This window comes from Canis lupus, chromosome 30 (genome assembly GCF_048164855.1).
Source record: "Canis lupus baileyi chromosome 30, mCanLup2.hap1, whole genome shotgun sequence".
Taxonomy (NCBI): Eukaryota; Metazoa; Chordata; class Mammalia; order Carnivora; family Canidae; genus Canis; species Canis lupus.
The window spans coordinates 41502252-41518293 of NC_132867.1; the positions used below are offsets into that span (position 1 = coordinate 41502252).

The following is a 16042-nucleotide window of genomic DNA, read 5'->3' on the forward strand; positions in this document are numbered from 1 at the left end:
GGCCCCCTCACCCCTGTCGTGACGCTCAGGACACGTCGTGTGTCCTGACGACCTAGGTCTACGTCACTTGGGGGATTTTCTGGCTAATGGGGAAAGATCTCTCTAGGATTCGTTCCGTGTCACTTGAAACCAGCTCTGCGACGCGCACAGAAACACGAGAAGATGACCAGTGACGACCACAATAAATATATTTTTAACTTCTCAACCGGCACACAAGAAACATTTTCAGTGGCAAATCTGCTTCCCAACATGAGGCTCGTGTCCCTGGCTGGGTGCTGGGAGCCTCACGCCCTCTGACAAGGTGCCCTGCGTCACCACACCCAAAGGAAAGATGTGTCTGTAGCAATCTTGGGAAATCCAAGGTCAAGCAAATAAAATAACAATTTGGAAAGGAAAAAAGAAACAATGTAAGGAAAGTTCCCCACTTCTAGGAAAAGTCTTTTTTTTTTCCCTCCTCGTAAAATATATCATTTATAAAGCGGAAGCGAGTTCTGTTGAAAAACATTTGAAATATTCTCTCAGGGGGAGAAAGCAGTTCTTCACCAGCTTGGCTGGGCCCTGGAGGGGCGACTTTGTCCTCTGCCTGTTGTGCGCCAGCAGGGACAGTTCCTCTCGGGAGGCCAAGGCTGAGTGCCTGCTGCCAAGGAGAGAAGGGGGCTCGTTACCAGCCGAGCTCCGCCCGGGGCCGGGGTCGGGGTCGGGGGGCACCGGGGGGAAGCTGGCCGGTGCCAGTCCCGCTAGACAACCCGGGGGGCTCCAGGATAAACATGCTTGGAGGCTTCCCCCGCCTCAGTGGCAGGTGCCGAGCAGTCCTGGGCCCCAGGGGATGAGACGCCCCGTGTCTCCCGTGCCCCCCGGGGGCGAGCAGGGCCGGCCTCTGCTCAGCAGACCCACTGCCCGTGTGAAGAAGCCCCTGCCCACTCGGTGGGCAAGGCTGGCTAAACCGCCATGTGCATCCTCCCAAGGAATTGCTGCACCCACGATGCAGAGGGTACCACGCGCGTCCCCTCCGTGCTGGAGGCCCCACGGGGGGCCGGCGGGGTGGGGAGCGACACGTGGACCTGGCTGCAACGTGATGCGGCCGGAGGGACGCCCGGCTCTGGACCTGGCAGCGGCATCCCCTCTACCGTCTTGGGGCCCGGGCTTCCCACCGGATTCAGAAGCTTCTGGGTTTACTTAGTGGATTAAGGCCACAAATGAGGAGCGGGAAGCACGCAGTGCCCCTCGCCGCCGCCTGCCCCCCACTGCTTCCCCGGGGCCGCCCTCCCGTCTGGGGGGCGACGGGGATGACCGCGACCATGACCGGGATGACCGCGGCTGGCCGTGCGGAGGCAGCTGCCCACCTGCAGCGAGCTCGGGCTCTGTCCTCACCGCTGGGCTGGGTGAGCCCTAAAGACTGTGCCCCTGTGAGGCCGCTTGGGGAACCGGGGGTGGGGGGGGTGGGGAGGAGAGGTGGTGCTCGGGGCGAGAAGGGCATCAGGAAGCTGCTCCCCGGGGGCTCCCCCTGCATGGCGCCCGGCCCTGGCAGGCTGGGCCCAGAGCACTCGCCACACTACAAGTGGGGGGATGCTGGGACTGGGAGGTGGGGGCTGGGGGGAGAAGTTTCCAGAAACCTGCTGTCCGGAGGAGGAGACTTAGCTCAGATCCTGGCCACGCTGGCTCAACCCGAGGGCAGGCGCCACATGGCGTGGGGTATGGGGGGATGGACGTGTCCTCCAGGGCTCTGGGGCACAGCGTGCAGGTGTCCTGGGAGCAGAAAGCTGCCCGGAGGTGTGAGGCTGGGGCACCAGGGGCCGGGGATGTGGTGGGGCCCAGAGACAGACGGGATGCTCGTAAGAACAATCCCGAGAATGTTCCGGCAGCAGAGAAGGGGCGCGTGTGAAGGCCCAAGGCAGGCGTGTGTCAGGGACAGTGGTTCAGTACAGCCCAGGAAAGCACTGTGGTTGCGCTTGTGTTAGCGTGGGAGTGTGTGAGCCTGTGTGTGCAAATGAGCGTGAGCCAGTGAATGTGAATGTAGGAGCAGCTGTGTGAATGAGTGTGAGCAGGTGGGTGTGAGGATGTAAGTGTGAGCTAAATAGGAATGTGTGAGCAGGTATGTAAATGAGCATGAACAGAGGACTGTATGTCCTGAGTGTGAGCAGCTGTGTGTGAACAGGTGTGATGTGTGAATGAATGTGAGCAAGTGTGTGTGTGTGAGCAGTTATGTGAATATGTGTGAACTGGTGTGACTGAATAAGTGTGATCACATGCGTGTGAGATGTGTGTGTCAATGAGTATGAGCAAGTTGTGGATGAGTGTCAGCAGGTGAGTGTGTGAGCAGTTATGTGAATATGTGTGAGCTGGTGTGGCTGTGTCAATGAGTGTGAGCACATTGGTGTGTGAGCAGGTGTGTGGGTGAGTGTGAGCAGATAGTGAATATGTGAGCTGGTGTGGGCGTGTGAATGAGTGAGCACACAGGTGTGAGTGTGAGCAGGTGTGAGCAGGTGTGTGGGTGAGTGTGAGCACACAGTGTGAGTGCGAGCAGGTGGGGGTGTGGGCAGGGCGGAGCTCCAAGGGGCGGACAGGGTGCCAGGGCGCAGGGGGCGGGCACACGGGTCCCGGGGAGACGCCGGCCCCTGGTGGAGGAGCGAGGGAGGGTCCCCGGGCGGGAGCGGCACTGCCGAGCTGGCGCGCCCGGGATTGTGGGGGTGGGCGGGAGGCCCGGCAGGCATGGCCCGGGACGGGGACACCCGGGCTCCTCCCCGCTCGTCGGCGTCCCCAAAGCCCCCACGCGCCCGGAACACGCAGCAGACACCTTTTCACGGCGGGGATGTTGCTCCACACGTGCACGGCGTCCCGCACAGCTTGGCCACAGACGTCCTGGATGGTCACGGGGTCGGCCTGACGGGTGCAAAGGCGGCGGGGGTCAGGGTGACGGGCACGAGCTCGGCCCCGCGGGGACCGTCGCCGCAGCCGCCTTCCCGGACCGGCCGCCTGGCTCCGCGGCGCTCACGCGTCCCGCGATCCCTCCAGCACCTCACGAGGGAAAGGGGCTGAGAGAATATCCTGAAACTGTTCACCAGGAGACCCGTCGCCTTTCCGTCCCCGCGGGTCCCGGGGGCAGGGGTTCCCGCCCGCCGCAGCTCAGACGTGGCTTCCCTGAGGGACAAAGATGTCCTTGGTCCTTGGGCTGAGGTCGTTTTGCTCCCGGAAGGTAGGAGGCTTTGCCGGCAGACAAAGGGTTTGTGCCGGGGCCTCGAGCAGCCGGGATTCCGGAGCCTCGGTGACCCTGGAAGGGAGGGCGTGGGGTGGGAGGGGACAGACCTCCCAGCAATGGGAGAGCGAGCCACGGAAGGGAGAAACTGAGGCAAGAAGCCACCCAGGCCCTGGCCCCTAACGGGAGATAGGCTGACTGTGCCCGCGTGGACTCAGGGGCCGGGAGGGTCCCCCGTGGACCGTTTCCGACCCCACATGGGCCTCCCCGACCCCAACACCGGGCTGGGGGAGCCACCCGCCGCCGGTCGCTCTGGGCGGATGGAGGTTTCTGTGCTGCGCCCCGCGGAGCCGACCGCCTGGACCCGCACACGCGGCTGAGAAAGGCTGACTGTGGGCTCGGGCCGCGTGCGTGACCCCGGGAGCACCGGCATTTAGAACGCGTCCGTCGGGCCTCCTGGTCAGACCTGGCCCTTGTGCTCCGGGCACCCGGGGCTGTAGGTCTGGTGTCACATCCCCTCCTGCTCCAGGCGGGGCTGGCCCCCGGGAGGGCACCCGGGAGGGGACGCTGACACCGGCAGCCCAGGCTCCTTGACCACAGAGGAACACGTGGCACTGCAGCTCGCTCCGCGCTGCAGGAGCACATTTAACCCGGACCCGTCGCTGGGCCCATGAACACGGCCCGGGGGGTGGGGGTGGTGATGGGGGGACCCGTCACCGGAGGGAGGAGGAGCCGGCCCGGGCCTCTCCCTGGGGACTCCGGCTGCTCTGACGCAACCGCCCCTCGTGCTCACGCCCACCTGCTGTTCCCTCCGCCCGCGTGCCTCCCTCCCTGCTCTGCTCCCTACGCTCATCACAGGTTTTCCTCCCTTTTCAAACCGAAACACGGCTGTCGCGACCCTTTCATTCAAAACACGGGTCGCAGGCCGGAGCCGAAGAGCTGGGACCTGCACTGGGCACGTCTAGGTCCCCCCCCCCCCCCCGCTCCTGGCAGGACGGAGGGTCCCCAGCACCATAGGAAACGTGGGGAGCCGCCCCTTGGGCTACCTCTGGTTTGGGACCACTTGCGACCCCGTCAAGCGCGTGTGCGAGATGCAAAGTCAGCACATGTGCCGCTGGTAGCCGGTGCCCAGATTTGGAATCTGCACTTTTTGGGTGGACCCACAATTCTTATTTTAAAAAAAAATTTTTTTTTTAAATAAATAGTGCAGGTTACAAACCTGGTCCCGGCTGCTGTTCCGAGGAGGCGTTAGGCTCCTGACCGAGGAGAAGCCATCAGGGACGAGGAGGAAAGCAGGGGCATCACGAGGACGCGTGGCGGCCCCTCGCGCAGACGACTTCTAAAGCTGTAGCTCACGGGTGGCACTCTAGGGGAACGTCACTTAGCGACCTCGGAGGCCGGGCCGCGTAGCCTGTCCCCTCAATAGATCGAAAGAGGAAAGCGACCCAGTTATCTCCGCAGACTGGAAAGAAGAACGTCTGACGGAGCCGACAACTGTTCTAGACGAGCGCACCGCAGAACGTGGGAGCCGATGGAAACTTCTGGAAACGCCCTCAGCTGAGTGAAATCCATCAACCCCAACCTACGAGCCAGCGTCAGCTTCGTAGGGAAACACGGGAACGCCTCTGCGACCGGCAGACACAGCCAGGGCCGCCCCGTCGTGGCTGCGGCCCGACATCCTGGGACAGGCGCCTGCGCGGCGAGACCGGAGGGGCCCAGGGACCGGCTCAAGGACCCAGAAGGAAGGAGAGAATCAACCGGGAACCACTGTCACCCGCACGGGACCCCAGGAGGCGCGGGAGCCCGGGGATGCAGAGGAGCCAACCCGGCTCATCAAATGCAGTCGGACGGCAGAAAGGAAGGTCCTGCTTGCGCCGCTGGAGAAAGTGCCGGAAGGGAACGGGGGTCCCAGGCTGAAACCCAGCAGGACTGCACGGGAGGGAGCCGTGCACCCCACGTGACCCCACGGCCCTTGCCTGGGGGCACTCGGGGCAGTGGACACGGCTGTGAGAGTGACAGCTTGCCCAGCGGTGTCACCTCTGGGGCACGTCCCATGATGTCCCCGCTCGCCCGCATCGCCGTGCCGTCGTCCCCCCATAAAGCCACGGCAACCCTGACACCCAGCAGCGGGGAGCAGACCGCACGCATCTTCGCGGCCGCACAGAGCAGAGCCGCACAGGGTCCTGGGTCAGAACGACCAACGAGGGGGGCATCTCTGTGGAGGGAGGGCTTCCCGGGGTTTGGGGGGGGCCCTCCACTGACCGGCTTGTGTTTGCATAAAGCATGGGGGCGGCTGCCAGGACTTAAGGGGACAGAGTCGGCAGTGAGGACTCCTGCCATGAGCGCAGGGGACATGTCCTCAGAGGGGGACACCAGGCCCCACCGGGGGCTCTCCTGGGGGGCGCAATGCTGGGAGGGGCCCGGGCCAGGTGAGCCCAGGACGGCTGCTCCCAGGGTCAGGACGCTGGTGGTGCCCCCCGAGGATGAGTGCACGCCTGTGAGCGTGAGTGCACGTGTGAATCCGTGTACGTGTGTGGCGTGTGCCAGCGCACTGCGTATTGTGTGCACGTGTCATGGGGGTGGCATGGGGCCCGCGGAAGCACACCTCTTGGGTCCTATGTGCATGCATGAGCTCCTATGTCGTGTGCGGTGCGTGCCCCTGTGCAACGTGTACGGAGATGGTCGTGTGCACACACGAGAGCCCCGCGGTGGCCTGTCTAGAAGTGCAGGAGCAGCGTGCCCGTGCAGGGGACGCCCTCCAGGCCACCTGACGGCCCGTGCCTGGCGCGTCCCGGGGAGGCCGCCCTCACAGGCGTGGACGGTGGTGCCGCACGTACCTCCAGGAAGCGAGTGGCCACGGTCTGTTCCTCTCGCGTCAGCACCAGGTTGTCCACGAACATCCAGAAGAAGGGCTTCGGGCAGCCCGGCCGGGGCCTCGCGTACTGCAGGACGCGGTGATACTGGAACAGGTACCAGGCTGGGGAAGGGACGCGGGCGTGTCTGAGCCGTGCCCGCGGCGGAGGGGGGAGGCTGAGCGGCTCTGCGAGGGCGCGGGGTGACTGCAGACGGGCCCCTCGGTGTGGCTGGCCTGGCCCCCGGCCCCACCTGCTCCCCGGGCAGGCCTGTCCCCCCAGAGCCAGGGTGGCCCCAGCGCCCAGCCTCACCCAGCGCACCCACATTGGGATGGGTGTAACGGGGCTGGCAAAGCACGTGCGTGTGTCCCCCCAGGGAATCCGTCCATGCAGAGCAACGGGGCCAGCAGGTGGGGGCCGCTCTCAGGTGGGGCCACGGCTTCCCGTGGGTCAAATCCACCGCGCCGTACTCGCCGAGCAGACGGGCTACTCGTGCCGGTGACACGCGAGGACGGCCATGTCTGGGAGCGTAGACAGGTGGCACCTTCTGCTGTCCGTCAGGGTGCAAATGGGCGTGGGGACCAGAGGCCCCGGGAGGGCGGGCGGGCCGCGGACGCTTACCCGGAGGATGGTCACAGGCATGGCCCAGGGCGGGTGTCGAGCCGTACACCAGGTTGAACGGGCCCCATCCTTCCACCTGCGGGACGGGCACACTGCAGAAGGCAGCACGGGCACAGGTGCCCACGGGCCCACAGCCGCAGGCGCCTCGTGTGTCCGGGCGGGAGGCTCACCATGAGGCCGAGCCCCCACGGGCCCTGGGCGGGGAGGTGAGACCCACCAGGCCACACCCGCCGAGTGGGCTCTGGGCCGCCACCGGCCTCGGGGATGCGGGGAGCCCGGCCTCTGTCATCAGCGGGGAGACCAGCCCTCCTCAGGGACTTGGAGTCTGAGGTGGCTGCCCCGCGAAGGTGGGCACGGCGACCCCCCAGGATCCACGGGGAGGCTGTGTGCGCCCCTGACGTGACAGCCGGGCACGGCCTTCCCTGCCCACCACGCGGCCGCAGGGGTCAGCAGTCACTGCAGGCTGGCGGGAGCACACGAGATCCACCCCACCCCGTGCCCAAGCAGACCAGAGGGCACCCTTCAGCCCCAAAGTGACCTAAGTGCCCCCCCCAGGAGGCCTGAGGGACTCCCACTAATGACAACCCTAGCTCCTGTCATTCTACTAAAAAAAGACCGAGACACGCAGCCCCGGGCCCCTGGTTTTCAGAGAGCACCTGCTCCCGAGCCGACCTGTGCTTCCCGGACCGGCCGCCTCCCCGCTCAGCAGGCGCCTGTGTCCTGCGGAAAGCCCCCGGCCCCGCACCCCCCGCCTGCCGCCTGTGTCCCCAAGGGCTATTAATGCTCTGTGTGTCCCCCTCCTGGGGCAGGGGGCTGGGCAGTGGGCTGGGAAGGGCAGCTGACTGGAGCCGAGGGTGGAGGAGGGGGTACGGGGCGGAGGTGGTGGGTGTGGGCTGATGGGCCAGACATGCAACCCAGCCGACCCCGCTGACCCCCACCTGCAGTGACGCGCCCAGAGGAAAACCCAGCCTGAGCGACAAGTCCCCGTCCCGCCGGCGGCCTGGCCGCCCCCTCCAGCTGCACCAGAAACCCCCTGAGCTCCCTTGAAATCCGCCCAGAAACCCACGGCAGGAGCAGGTGGTGCCTGCTGCTCCCCATTGCTTGGGGGGCTGTGATAGACCCGCCCGGGGGGCACAGGGCTCGGGACGAAGTGAGGTGGGGACGGGGAGGCCGAGCGAGGCCACACCCGCCTGAGCTGGGGTTGCAGTGACAACCCATGTCACGCACTTACTGGTAGGAAACAGATTTCAAGTATTTGTATCAAAACTGGACGCCCAAAGAGCCAGCCCCTGGGACCCCGCAGCTCCCTGGCCTGCGGTCAGCACCCCCTCAACGGCCAGCACCCCCGGCCCAGCCCCTCTGCCCACGGTCGCTGGCTCAGGGGGACAGGCTCTGTCCTTCCTGGTGCCAGGGACCCACAGACCAGGGCCTCCTGCCCCGGGGCCCCCAGCAGGAGCCTCCCGGCCCCTTCCCATCATCTGAGGCCTGGTGAGTCATCTAGGCGCTTCCTCCAAGGTCACTGCCCAGGCCAGCAGAAAGCAGCCTCCAAGGGAGCCGGAACATTCCGTCAGGTGTTCAGAGGATGCCCCCCGTGACTGGCTGTTCAGTTCAAGACTGTCTGAGAGGGCGGTGGGGGTTAGTCCCGCTGCCCGGGCAGCACCGGCCCCGCTGCTGGGACCGGCCCCTCGAGCCTCAACCACCCGGACTCGGACGGGGCCCGGCCCGTGGCTCTGCTCTGCGCCCGGGTGGCATGGGGGCCGCGAAAGCACACCTCTCATCTCCGCCACTGCCTGCGGGGTGCCATTCCTGCAAGCTCCCCGGCCCCCTGGGCCCCCAGGACCCCTGGTTCCTCAGGCCCCCCCAGCTCCCCAGGCCCCCACAGTTACCCCCAAACCCCCTGGGCCCCCAAGCCCCCCAGGTCCCCCAGCTCCCCAGGCCCCCCAGGCTAGCTCCCCAGGCCCCCACGGCTCCTCCCAAGCCCCCTGGCCCCCCAGGACCCCTGGTTCCCCAGGACCCCCAGGCCTTCCAGCTCCCCAGGCCCCCACGGTGCCCCCACGGTGCCCCCCAAGCCCCTGGGCCCCCAGGCACCCCCGGCCCCCCAGGCCCCTCTGGCTCCCCAGGCCCCCCTGGCTCCCCCCAGCCCCTGGCCCCCCAGGCCCCCCAGGCCCCCCAGGCTCCCCTGGCACCCCCACGGGTCCCTTGCACATCTCCTGGCCCCCAGTCACACGGCGGTCCTTACATCCCTCCTCACGACATCCGTGACATCATCCAAGTGCTTCAGTCCTGCCGGGTTGGAACCACCCTCCAAGAAGCCCAAACTCACGAGCTCTGCACGGGGAGACACGAGGGGAGCACAGGGGGGCGAGCGTTCATTTTGACCCCGCACAGAACAAAGGGCCAACGAGCGATCAGGAAACAGCACACTCAGACTCGGTCTCTAGGACGACGCGGGGGCGGGGGCGGAGGCCGCTTGGGAGCAAGCCAATCCCACTGTGGATGGATTCAAGAACTCAAGGAATTTGTTGCAAAAGCAGACTCCCCCCCCCCCCCCGGCCCCACTGTTGCGTCACGCCCCGGGTTAGGAAATCCTGCCGCCCTGGTGCTGGCGCTGATGTCACCCAGCCGGGCTGTGACAGCTACGGGCGTGGGCTGCAGGGGCGCGGGCACAGCCCGGGAGGCCTCGGCCTGTGGGCGGACGGGAAGGCGGGAGCAGCAAGGGTCTTATGATTTCCCCCAGGGAGGCGTCCCCTGGGTGGGCAGATGAGGCAGGGTGGCCTTGGGCCCTGACCCCGGGCGCCCCGAGCCGGCCGGGTGTCTGCGCATCACGGGGCGGCCTGGGGTGCGAGGGAGGCACGGGCGTGTGGCCGCTCCAGGAGAGCTGGGCCTCAGGTCACTCACCTGTCCTGATGTCCCCAAAGAGGGACAGCACCCGGACCGGCTCTCGCTTCCACACGGGCACCGTTTCATAGGTCTCCAGGGGAGTCTCCTGTTGAAAACCCAGTTCCCGCTGTGACTCGGTTGCAGAGCCCGTGAGGCTCGGGAAAACCCCTCTCCGGTCCAGGGAGACACCCTGGAAGGCGCCTTCAAGGCAGGCTGGCCCCGGCCCGCCCCCGGCCCCCCAGCTGAGGTCTCCAGGCCGGACGCCCACCAGGTGCGGGGAGGCAGGCGCAAGGGGCCTTTCCTGATCGCGGAGGAAGAAAAGCCTTTCCCGGGGAAGCACTTCGTCGGGACTTCTCGGGGGATCCTGACTACCCGGAGTGGGGTTCCCCGACTCCTGGCCTGAGCAGCCTGAGCAGGAGCCCCCAAGCCACGTGGGGCAGGGTCTGCCTGTGGCTGCAGCCGATGGGTGGGGGGTGGCGAGGTCAGAGGGCACCAGGAGGGCAGTGGGTCCGGAACAAGTGCAGCTCTGATGGACACTGGGGGGGGGGTCCTAGTGTCCTGCTGTGCTGTGGTGGTGAGGGTGGGGAGGTGAAGGCTAGGGGAGTGGAGGCTGCGGGGGCTGCAGGGGTGGAGGCTGGGGGAGCGGGAGCCCGGGCTGCTGGGTCCAGTGTGGCCCTGCCGTCCCTGCCTGCTGACCCAGGGTCACTCTTGCGTCTTAGGTTCCAGGGCGCCCGTAGCGGTGAGTATAAGCTGAGACCTAAAACCACTAATTTACTTCTACTCTGGAGGCACAGTCCCAAGTCCAGGGGTGGCGGCTCTGGGTCCCGCTGGGGACGCTGAGGGAGAGCGTCCTGTCTGGACCCTCGCTCCCATTGGCTGGACTCGGTGGTGCCCCTGTGCTGAGCCCCCTCCCACCCGCTGCTAATGCCTCCCTCCCTGCCTGGCTGGAGGGAGCACCCCTGCCCAGCCAAGGTGCCGGGAGCAGGGAGCACTGGGAGCATCGGGAGCACCGGGAGCACTGAGTGCAGGGAGCGCACCCCCAAGAAACAGGAAGGAGCATCTGCTTAGAGCCCTTGGCCTCCCCCTCACTCAGAACCCAGGGCTCTGCAGAGAAAGCAGGGCTGGCGCGAGGCCCTCAGCCTAAGGCCCCCGCCCCCCTCCCCTCTCCCCTCTCCCCCCTCCCCCCTCCCTCTGCCTCCCCCCTTGCCCCCCCTCACCGATTCCCGGTCGCAGAAGGCCTTGAGCCAGCCCCGCCACTTCCTGCGCCTCTGCAGGAGCCCGCTGCGCGGGAAGGGCCGGCACAGAAAGCACACCCAGTTGCTCGTGGCCTGAACTCTCCCCGACGTCCCGGGGGCCACCAGGGTGTCCACACACTTGAAGCAGTAGCATCTAGAGTCAGAGAGGAAGCGGCAGTGACCGCGATGGCATCCCGCTCCCGCCCTGGACACAGACCAGGGAGCCTGCCTCCTGTGAGAGGTCTCGCCCCCCACCCAAGGTGCAGGGGTGAGGGGGAACTGTCACCCAGCACGGGGGGGAGGGGGTGCAGTCCCTGCCAGGGACCTGCAGGGACAGGAAGGAGCCACCTGCAGAGGACAGCGAGGGGGGAGATGCCCTCAGCCTCCGGCCGCCCACCTGCGGAGCCAGGAAGTCAGGGGCTCCCAGGGACACAGGTGCAAGGACCCCAGCTGGGGGGGCGTGGGGGGAGGACCATGTGAGTGGGATGGTGGCCCAGGACCCCAGGGGAGGGAGCACAGCTGGAGCTCGGCCTCCGCCCCCGCCAGCCCCGGGGGAGCGGGCTCTGCGTCACTTCCCGGCTGGCTCCGACCGAGGGAGCCGCAGAGCTTGGCGCTAACAACAAAAAGAAAAATCAGGAACATAAATCTTTCCACACCCGGGGCCCTCACGTCAGGGCTCACACCAAACACAATATTTGGGATGAAAGCGGAAACCATCTTGGCGGGAAGCCCCCACCGGGCTCCTTCGCCCGCACTAGCCCCCCAGCGCCCCCAAACTCCCCCCAGCCTGGCCGGCGCCCCCGCCTCACCGGGTGCAGTCCGGGTTTTCGCAGATGAGCAGCGTGTCCCTGGAGCAGCAGATGGAGCAGTAGGACTGGTAGCCGTCGTCGTCGTACAGGAACAGGCAGTCCAGAAACTTGTCCTCGGAGAGGGGCGGGGCCAGGCTGGCACCTGCTCTGCCCCAGGCCCCCTGCAAGGCCCCCTCACCTCCCCGCTTACCTTGCACGGAGCGCACATCCCCCCCTCGAACAGGGGGTGCTGCGTGTGCACCTGGAGGCTCCCGCAGCAGATGCACATGCCTGCGGGGGACGCCCAACGCGCCGCAGGAGCCGCGACGCCAGCAAACAGAGCACCGCGCTTAGCAACGCACGTGCGAAATAAGCGCAAGACCCCGACTCCGACAAACCCCGGATGTTGTGGGAAAACATGAAGAACTAAGCAAACGGGAACGGATCCTAGGATCTGGTCGCGCTCACGGATCGGGGGCTTAGCCGGGTGACAGGTCTCCCCAAGCAGGTCTACGGATCCCTCTCCAGATCCCAGCTGGCTTTTTTTTTGCAAAAATTGATAAACTGATCCTAAAATGCCTATGGAGGGGCCCTGGGTGGCTCAGTCTGGGAAGGAATGGACTCGTGATTTCGGCCCAGGTCACGATCCCAGGGTCCCGGCATCCGGCCCTGCGTGGGGCTCTGCGTGGGGCTGTGCGTGGGGTGGGGAGCCTGCTTCAGGATTCTGCCCAGCGCACCCGCTCTCCCAAATAAACAAATAAATCTTTCTAAAAAACGTACAGGGAAATGCAAGGGAATCGAGAACTGGCAAATGGACAGAGAAAGGAGACTCGGGCTGCCCGCCCGCCTTCGCCCGGGCCGCGCTCACCTTCTATGTCTCTCCGGTCCACCTGGACTTCATAAGCACCGACACCTGCAAAAGGCGGCCGCACGCCCGTTCCCTCTGCCTCCTGTCTCTCCCGTGTAAACACGGCCGAGGGCCCCGGGGGCTGGGGGCCCTGGCGGGGGGTGGGGGGCCTCCTGCCCCTGCCGGTTTCCGAATCTTGTGTAAATATTCCAGAGGCCCGGGAGTCGGGCGCGGGCCCGGGTGGCACCCTCAGGGATGGATCCGCCCCGGGAGCCTCACCTCTGCGGGGCCGGCACGAACCGGGCGCCGGCTTGCTGGAGCCCACCAGGATGATGTCCCTGCTCGGCTCTGCCTCGGGCTCCAGGACTGGGACGGCCACCAGGGGACCCGCACCGGGAGACGGGCGTGCACGGGGGGAGATGGGCCAGTGGGCCTCTGCCGGGAACCCTGGCGCCCCGCGTGGGGGTGAACCAGACCTCCCGGGGCTCTGGGGACACCTGCCCCTCCCGCCCCAGGCCCCGGGGCCAGGGAGACCTGAGGTGGGCGCCGGTCCTGACAGGAGGCCCGTGTGCCCCTGTGGCGTGTCCCTCCCCGCCCGGGGCCCTGCCACAGTGTGGGGTCCGGTGGGCTGCTCCCCACAAAACGGAGGGCGGTGGGACCCAGGTCCTCCCGCAGCTGGGGTCCCTGGCACGCCCTCTCCTCCCCGGTCCCCCCAGACCCCCGCCTGCGGTCTCCCGGGAGGGCACCCCAAGCACAGGAGGTCGGAGAAGTAGAGGGGCTCACGGATTTCATAGGTCTCAGGCCAGGGCTCCTCTGCCGGCGGGGCAAGGACTGAGCGGTCCAGGGTTACCCGGGGGGACAGGGCCATGGAACCCGCGAAGGGGCTTCCTGGTGACCCGCAGGACACGCGCGGGGTGGAAGAACTGGGGGCAGGGGTGCAGGCCCACAGGAGAGCACTGGGGTGGGGGCGCAGGGTTCCCACCTGACGTGCGGGGGCGGGGGAGGGGGCGGGAGCGCAGGGGAGGGGCAGGGAGTCTCACTGCCAGGGGGTGTGGGGTGGAAGAGTGAGGGGCTCCTGGGGGCGCTCACCCTGGGGGGGCTAGGGAGTCCAGTGGGGGAGGGGGAGCCCTCAGGGTGGGTGGGGTCCAGAGCCCACCTCTTTGAGAGGGTTTAGGGTGTGGGCGGTTCAGTAAGGGGGCGCTGCTGGGCGAGGAGGTGGGGAGCTGGGGGGAGGGGTGCTGGGGGCGGGGCTTGGGGGCAGGGGGAGGTGGGGCTCCAAGGTGGGGAGGCGCCAGTGTGGGGCTCCAGTGTGGGGGGCTATAGCAGGGAGGGTCCAAGGGGGGGCCTCTAGCGGGGGCGGGGGCTCCAGTGGGGGGTCTTCAGCAAGAGGGGGGGCTCTAGTGGGGGGGCTCCAAGGGGGAGCTCCAAGGTGGGGAGGCGCCAGTGTGGGGCTCCAGTGTGGGGGGCTATAGCAGGGAGGGTCCAAGGGGAGGGGCCTCTAGCAGGGGCGGGGGCTCCAGTGGGGGGTCTCCAGCAGGAGGGGGGCTCTGGGGGGGGCGGCTCCAAGAGGGAGCCTCCAATGGGGGGTGGTTATAGCAGAGGGGGCTCCAGTGGAGGCGGGGATCCAGCAGGAAGGAGGCTCCAAGGGGAGGAGGCAGGAGGTGCAGAGGGCAGGGTGAGGGGGTTCTGTGGGGTGGGGGGGCTTAGGTGGCTGGGGTGGCCCCCAGGGCAGCGCGAGGAAACAGGAGCCGGGGCATTTGACGCAGGCGGGAGGGGGTCCGTGTGGCGGGAGGCGGGCCCATAGGGGAGCCCCAGGGGCCGTGAGCAGGAGGTTCTGGCTGGTTTGGTGCTGGGCAGACCTGGGGGAGACATCAGGGCGGGGGTCAGGACTCCCCTCCTCCCAGCTGGGGCGTGGGCCTCGTGACTTGGCAGGATGGGGGGGGTCTGCAGGGAGAAACCCGACAGGACACCCCCCCCAGGTCCCCAGGTGGACGTCAACAGGGACAGTTGCCTGACCGCGTGAGCCCTGGGCAGGATGTGCCGACGAGGGCCCCCCAGTCGCCCCCCAGCACCGCAGGACCCCTACGTGTGTCTGCCCGCCAGCAGATCACCATGAGACCCCCGTGGACCCTGCCCGGGGGTTCCCAGAAGCTTCGAGGTCATCAAAGGCAAAGTCCAAAGCCCCGGCGCAGCCAAGAGGGACCGAAGGAGCCCCGGAGGTGACACGTCACTGCGGATCTTGGGACATTAGGGAAAACCAGGGAAATGTGAGCAGCCTGCGGCTCCTTGGTTTAGGTCACGGCCCATCCGTCCCCGCGTGCAACACAAGACCGTGACCGTGGGGGAGCCGTGCAGCGTGCAGGGCTCTGCGCTCCGAGCTCCGCAAGTTGTCTGCAAATACTAAACCGTTCGGGAATTAGTATTTTTCGTGTAATACAGTGTCAGTAAGCGTGGCCACCATTCTGCACGCGCGGCGCCTCCCCGCGACTCGCTTGTTTGGGATCTAGGACTTTGTGTGTCTTGATCACCTTTACCCATTTGTCCCCCGACCCCTCACCCCCCGCCGCCGGCAGCCTGTTCTCTGTAGTCGAGTCCAGGGCGTGTGTGTGTTTAGATTCCACATACGAGGGGCAGCCCCGGGGGGCTCAGCAGTTTAGCACCGCCTTCAGCCCGGGGTGTGATCCTGGGGTCCCGGGATCGAGTCCCACGTCCGGCTCCTTGCATGGAGCCTGCTTCTCCCTCTGCCTGTGGCTCTGCCTCTCTCTGTGTCTCTCATGAATAAATAAAATCTAAAAAAAAAAAAAAAAAAAAGATTGCACATGCAAGAGAGGTCCTGTGGGAGACACAGTTATCACATGGTCTCCCTCATACGTGGAATTAAGAAAGAGCACAGAGGATCACAGCCGAAGGGAGGGGGAAATAAGACAAAGTCCGAGAGGGAGACAAACCATAAGAGACTTTTTTTTTTTTATAAGAGACTCTTAATCACAGGAAACAAACTGAGGGTGGCTGGAGGGGTGGGGTTGGGGGACGGGGTCACTGGGGCACGGGCGTGAAGGAGGGCACGGGATGTCACCAGCACTGACTGGGTGTTTCGTGCGACAGATGAATCCCTGACCTGTACGTCTGAAACTAATAATACACTATATGTTAACTCTTGAATTTAAATAAAATAAGATAAAATTAAAAAAAAAAAAGAGAGAGAGAGAGAGGTCACCCAGTGTTCGTCTTTCTCTGACTTCTTTCGCGGAGCATCGTGCCCTCCGGGTCCATCCGCGTTGATGCAAGTGGCAACACTTCCTTCTTTTTGGTGGCGAGGGCTACTCCCTGAGCGCATACGCATGTCTTCTCCGTCCGTCCATCCAGCCTCGGACGCTCAGGTGGTTTCCGCGTCTGTGTTGCTGCGAACGACGCTGCAGGGGGCTCGGGGGTGCGGACAGCTTTGTGAGTCAGTGTTTTCCTTTTCTTTGGATCAAAGCGCAGAACTGGGGTCGCCGCCGGGTCGTAGGGCAGCTCTATCCTCCACCGGCAGGTAAGAGGCTCCGATCTCAGCAGCGCGGCCCTTCCTGTCATTCCGATCCCAGCCATCCTGCCGGGTGTGAGGTGATGTCACTGCGGTTCTGATT

The 16042-nt window shown here is 65.9% G+C and overlaps 1 protein-coding gene across 5 annotated transcripts; it reads right to left on the minus strand.

Moving 5' to 3' along the window:
- Window positions 1-170: 170 nt before the first annotated feature.
- Window positions 171-12397, minus strand: DNMT3L (DNA methyltransferase 3 like). Of its 5 annotated transcripts, none has more exons than XR_012021519.1 (11): window positions 11781-12397; window positions 11591-11703; window positions 11179-11394; window positions 10764-10935; window positions 9565-9652; window positions 8906-8994; window positions 6667-6742; window positions 6031-6170; window positions 4413-4604; window positions 2795-2880; window positions 587-637 (listed from the first exon to the last, which is right to left on the minus strand). XR_012021519.1 is itself a non-coding variant. In XM_072807155.1 (10 exons), the coding sequence occupies exons 1-10, from the start codon at window positions 11856-11858 to the stop codon at window positions 472-474; spliced, it is 1221 nt and encodes a 406-aa protein (XP_072663256.1). In that variant the 5' UTR covers window positions 11859-12391; the 3' UTR covers window positions 171-471. The 5 variants fall into 5 exon arrangements, 3 of the variants coding, with proteins under 3 accessions (XP_072663256.1, XP_072663255.1, XP_072663257.1); XR_012021518.1 differs by having other exon boundaries at window positions 4413-4611; XM_072807155.1 differs by lacking the exon at window positions 4413-4604 and having other exon boundaries at window positions 171-634; window positions 11781-12391.
- Window positions 12398-16042: the final 3645 nt, after the last annotated feature.

What these genes read in the sequence shown, in the direction of transcription:
- DNMT3L (XM_072807154.1), bottom strand. Translation starts at nt 11,858, where the DNA reads ATGTGCATCTGCTGCGGGAGCCTCCAGGTGCACACGCAGCACCCCCTG. An exon ending in GAAAACCCGGACTGCACCCG is followed by an intron (nt 11,395 to 11,590) that starts GTGAGGCGGGGG and finishes TTTTGTTGTTAG; the next exon opens with CGCCAAGCTCTGCGGCTCCC. An exon ending in CTTTGGGGACATCAGGACAG is followed by an intron (nt 8,995 to 9,564) that starts GTGAGTGACCTG and finishes CTCCCCGTGCAG; the next exon opens with AGCTCGTGAGTTTGGGCTTC.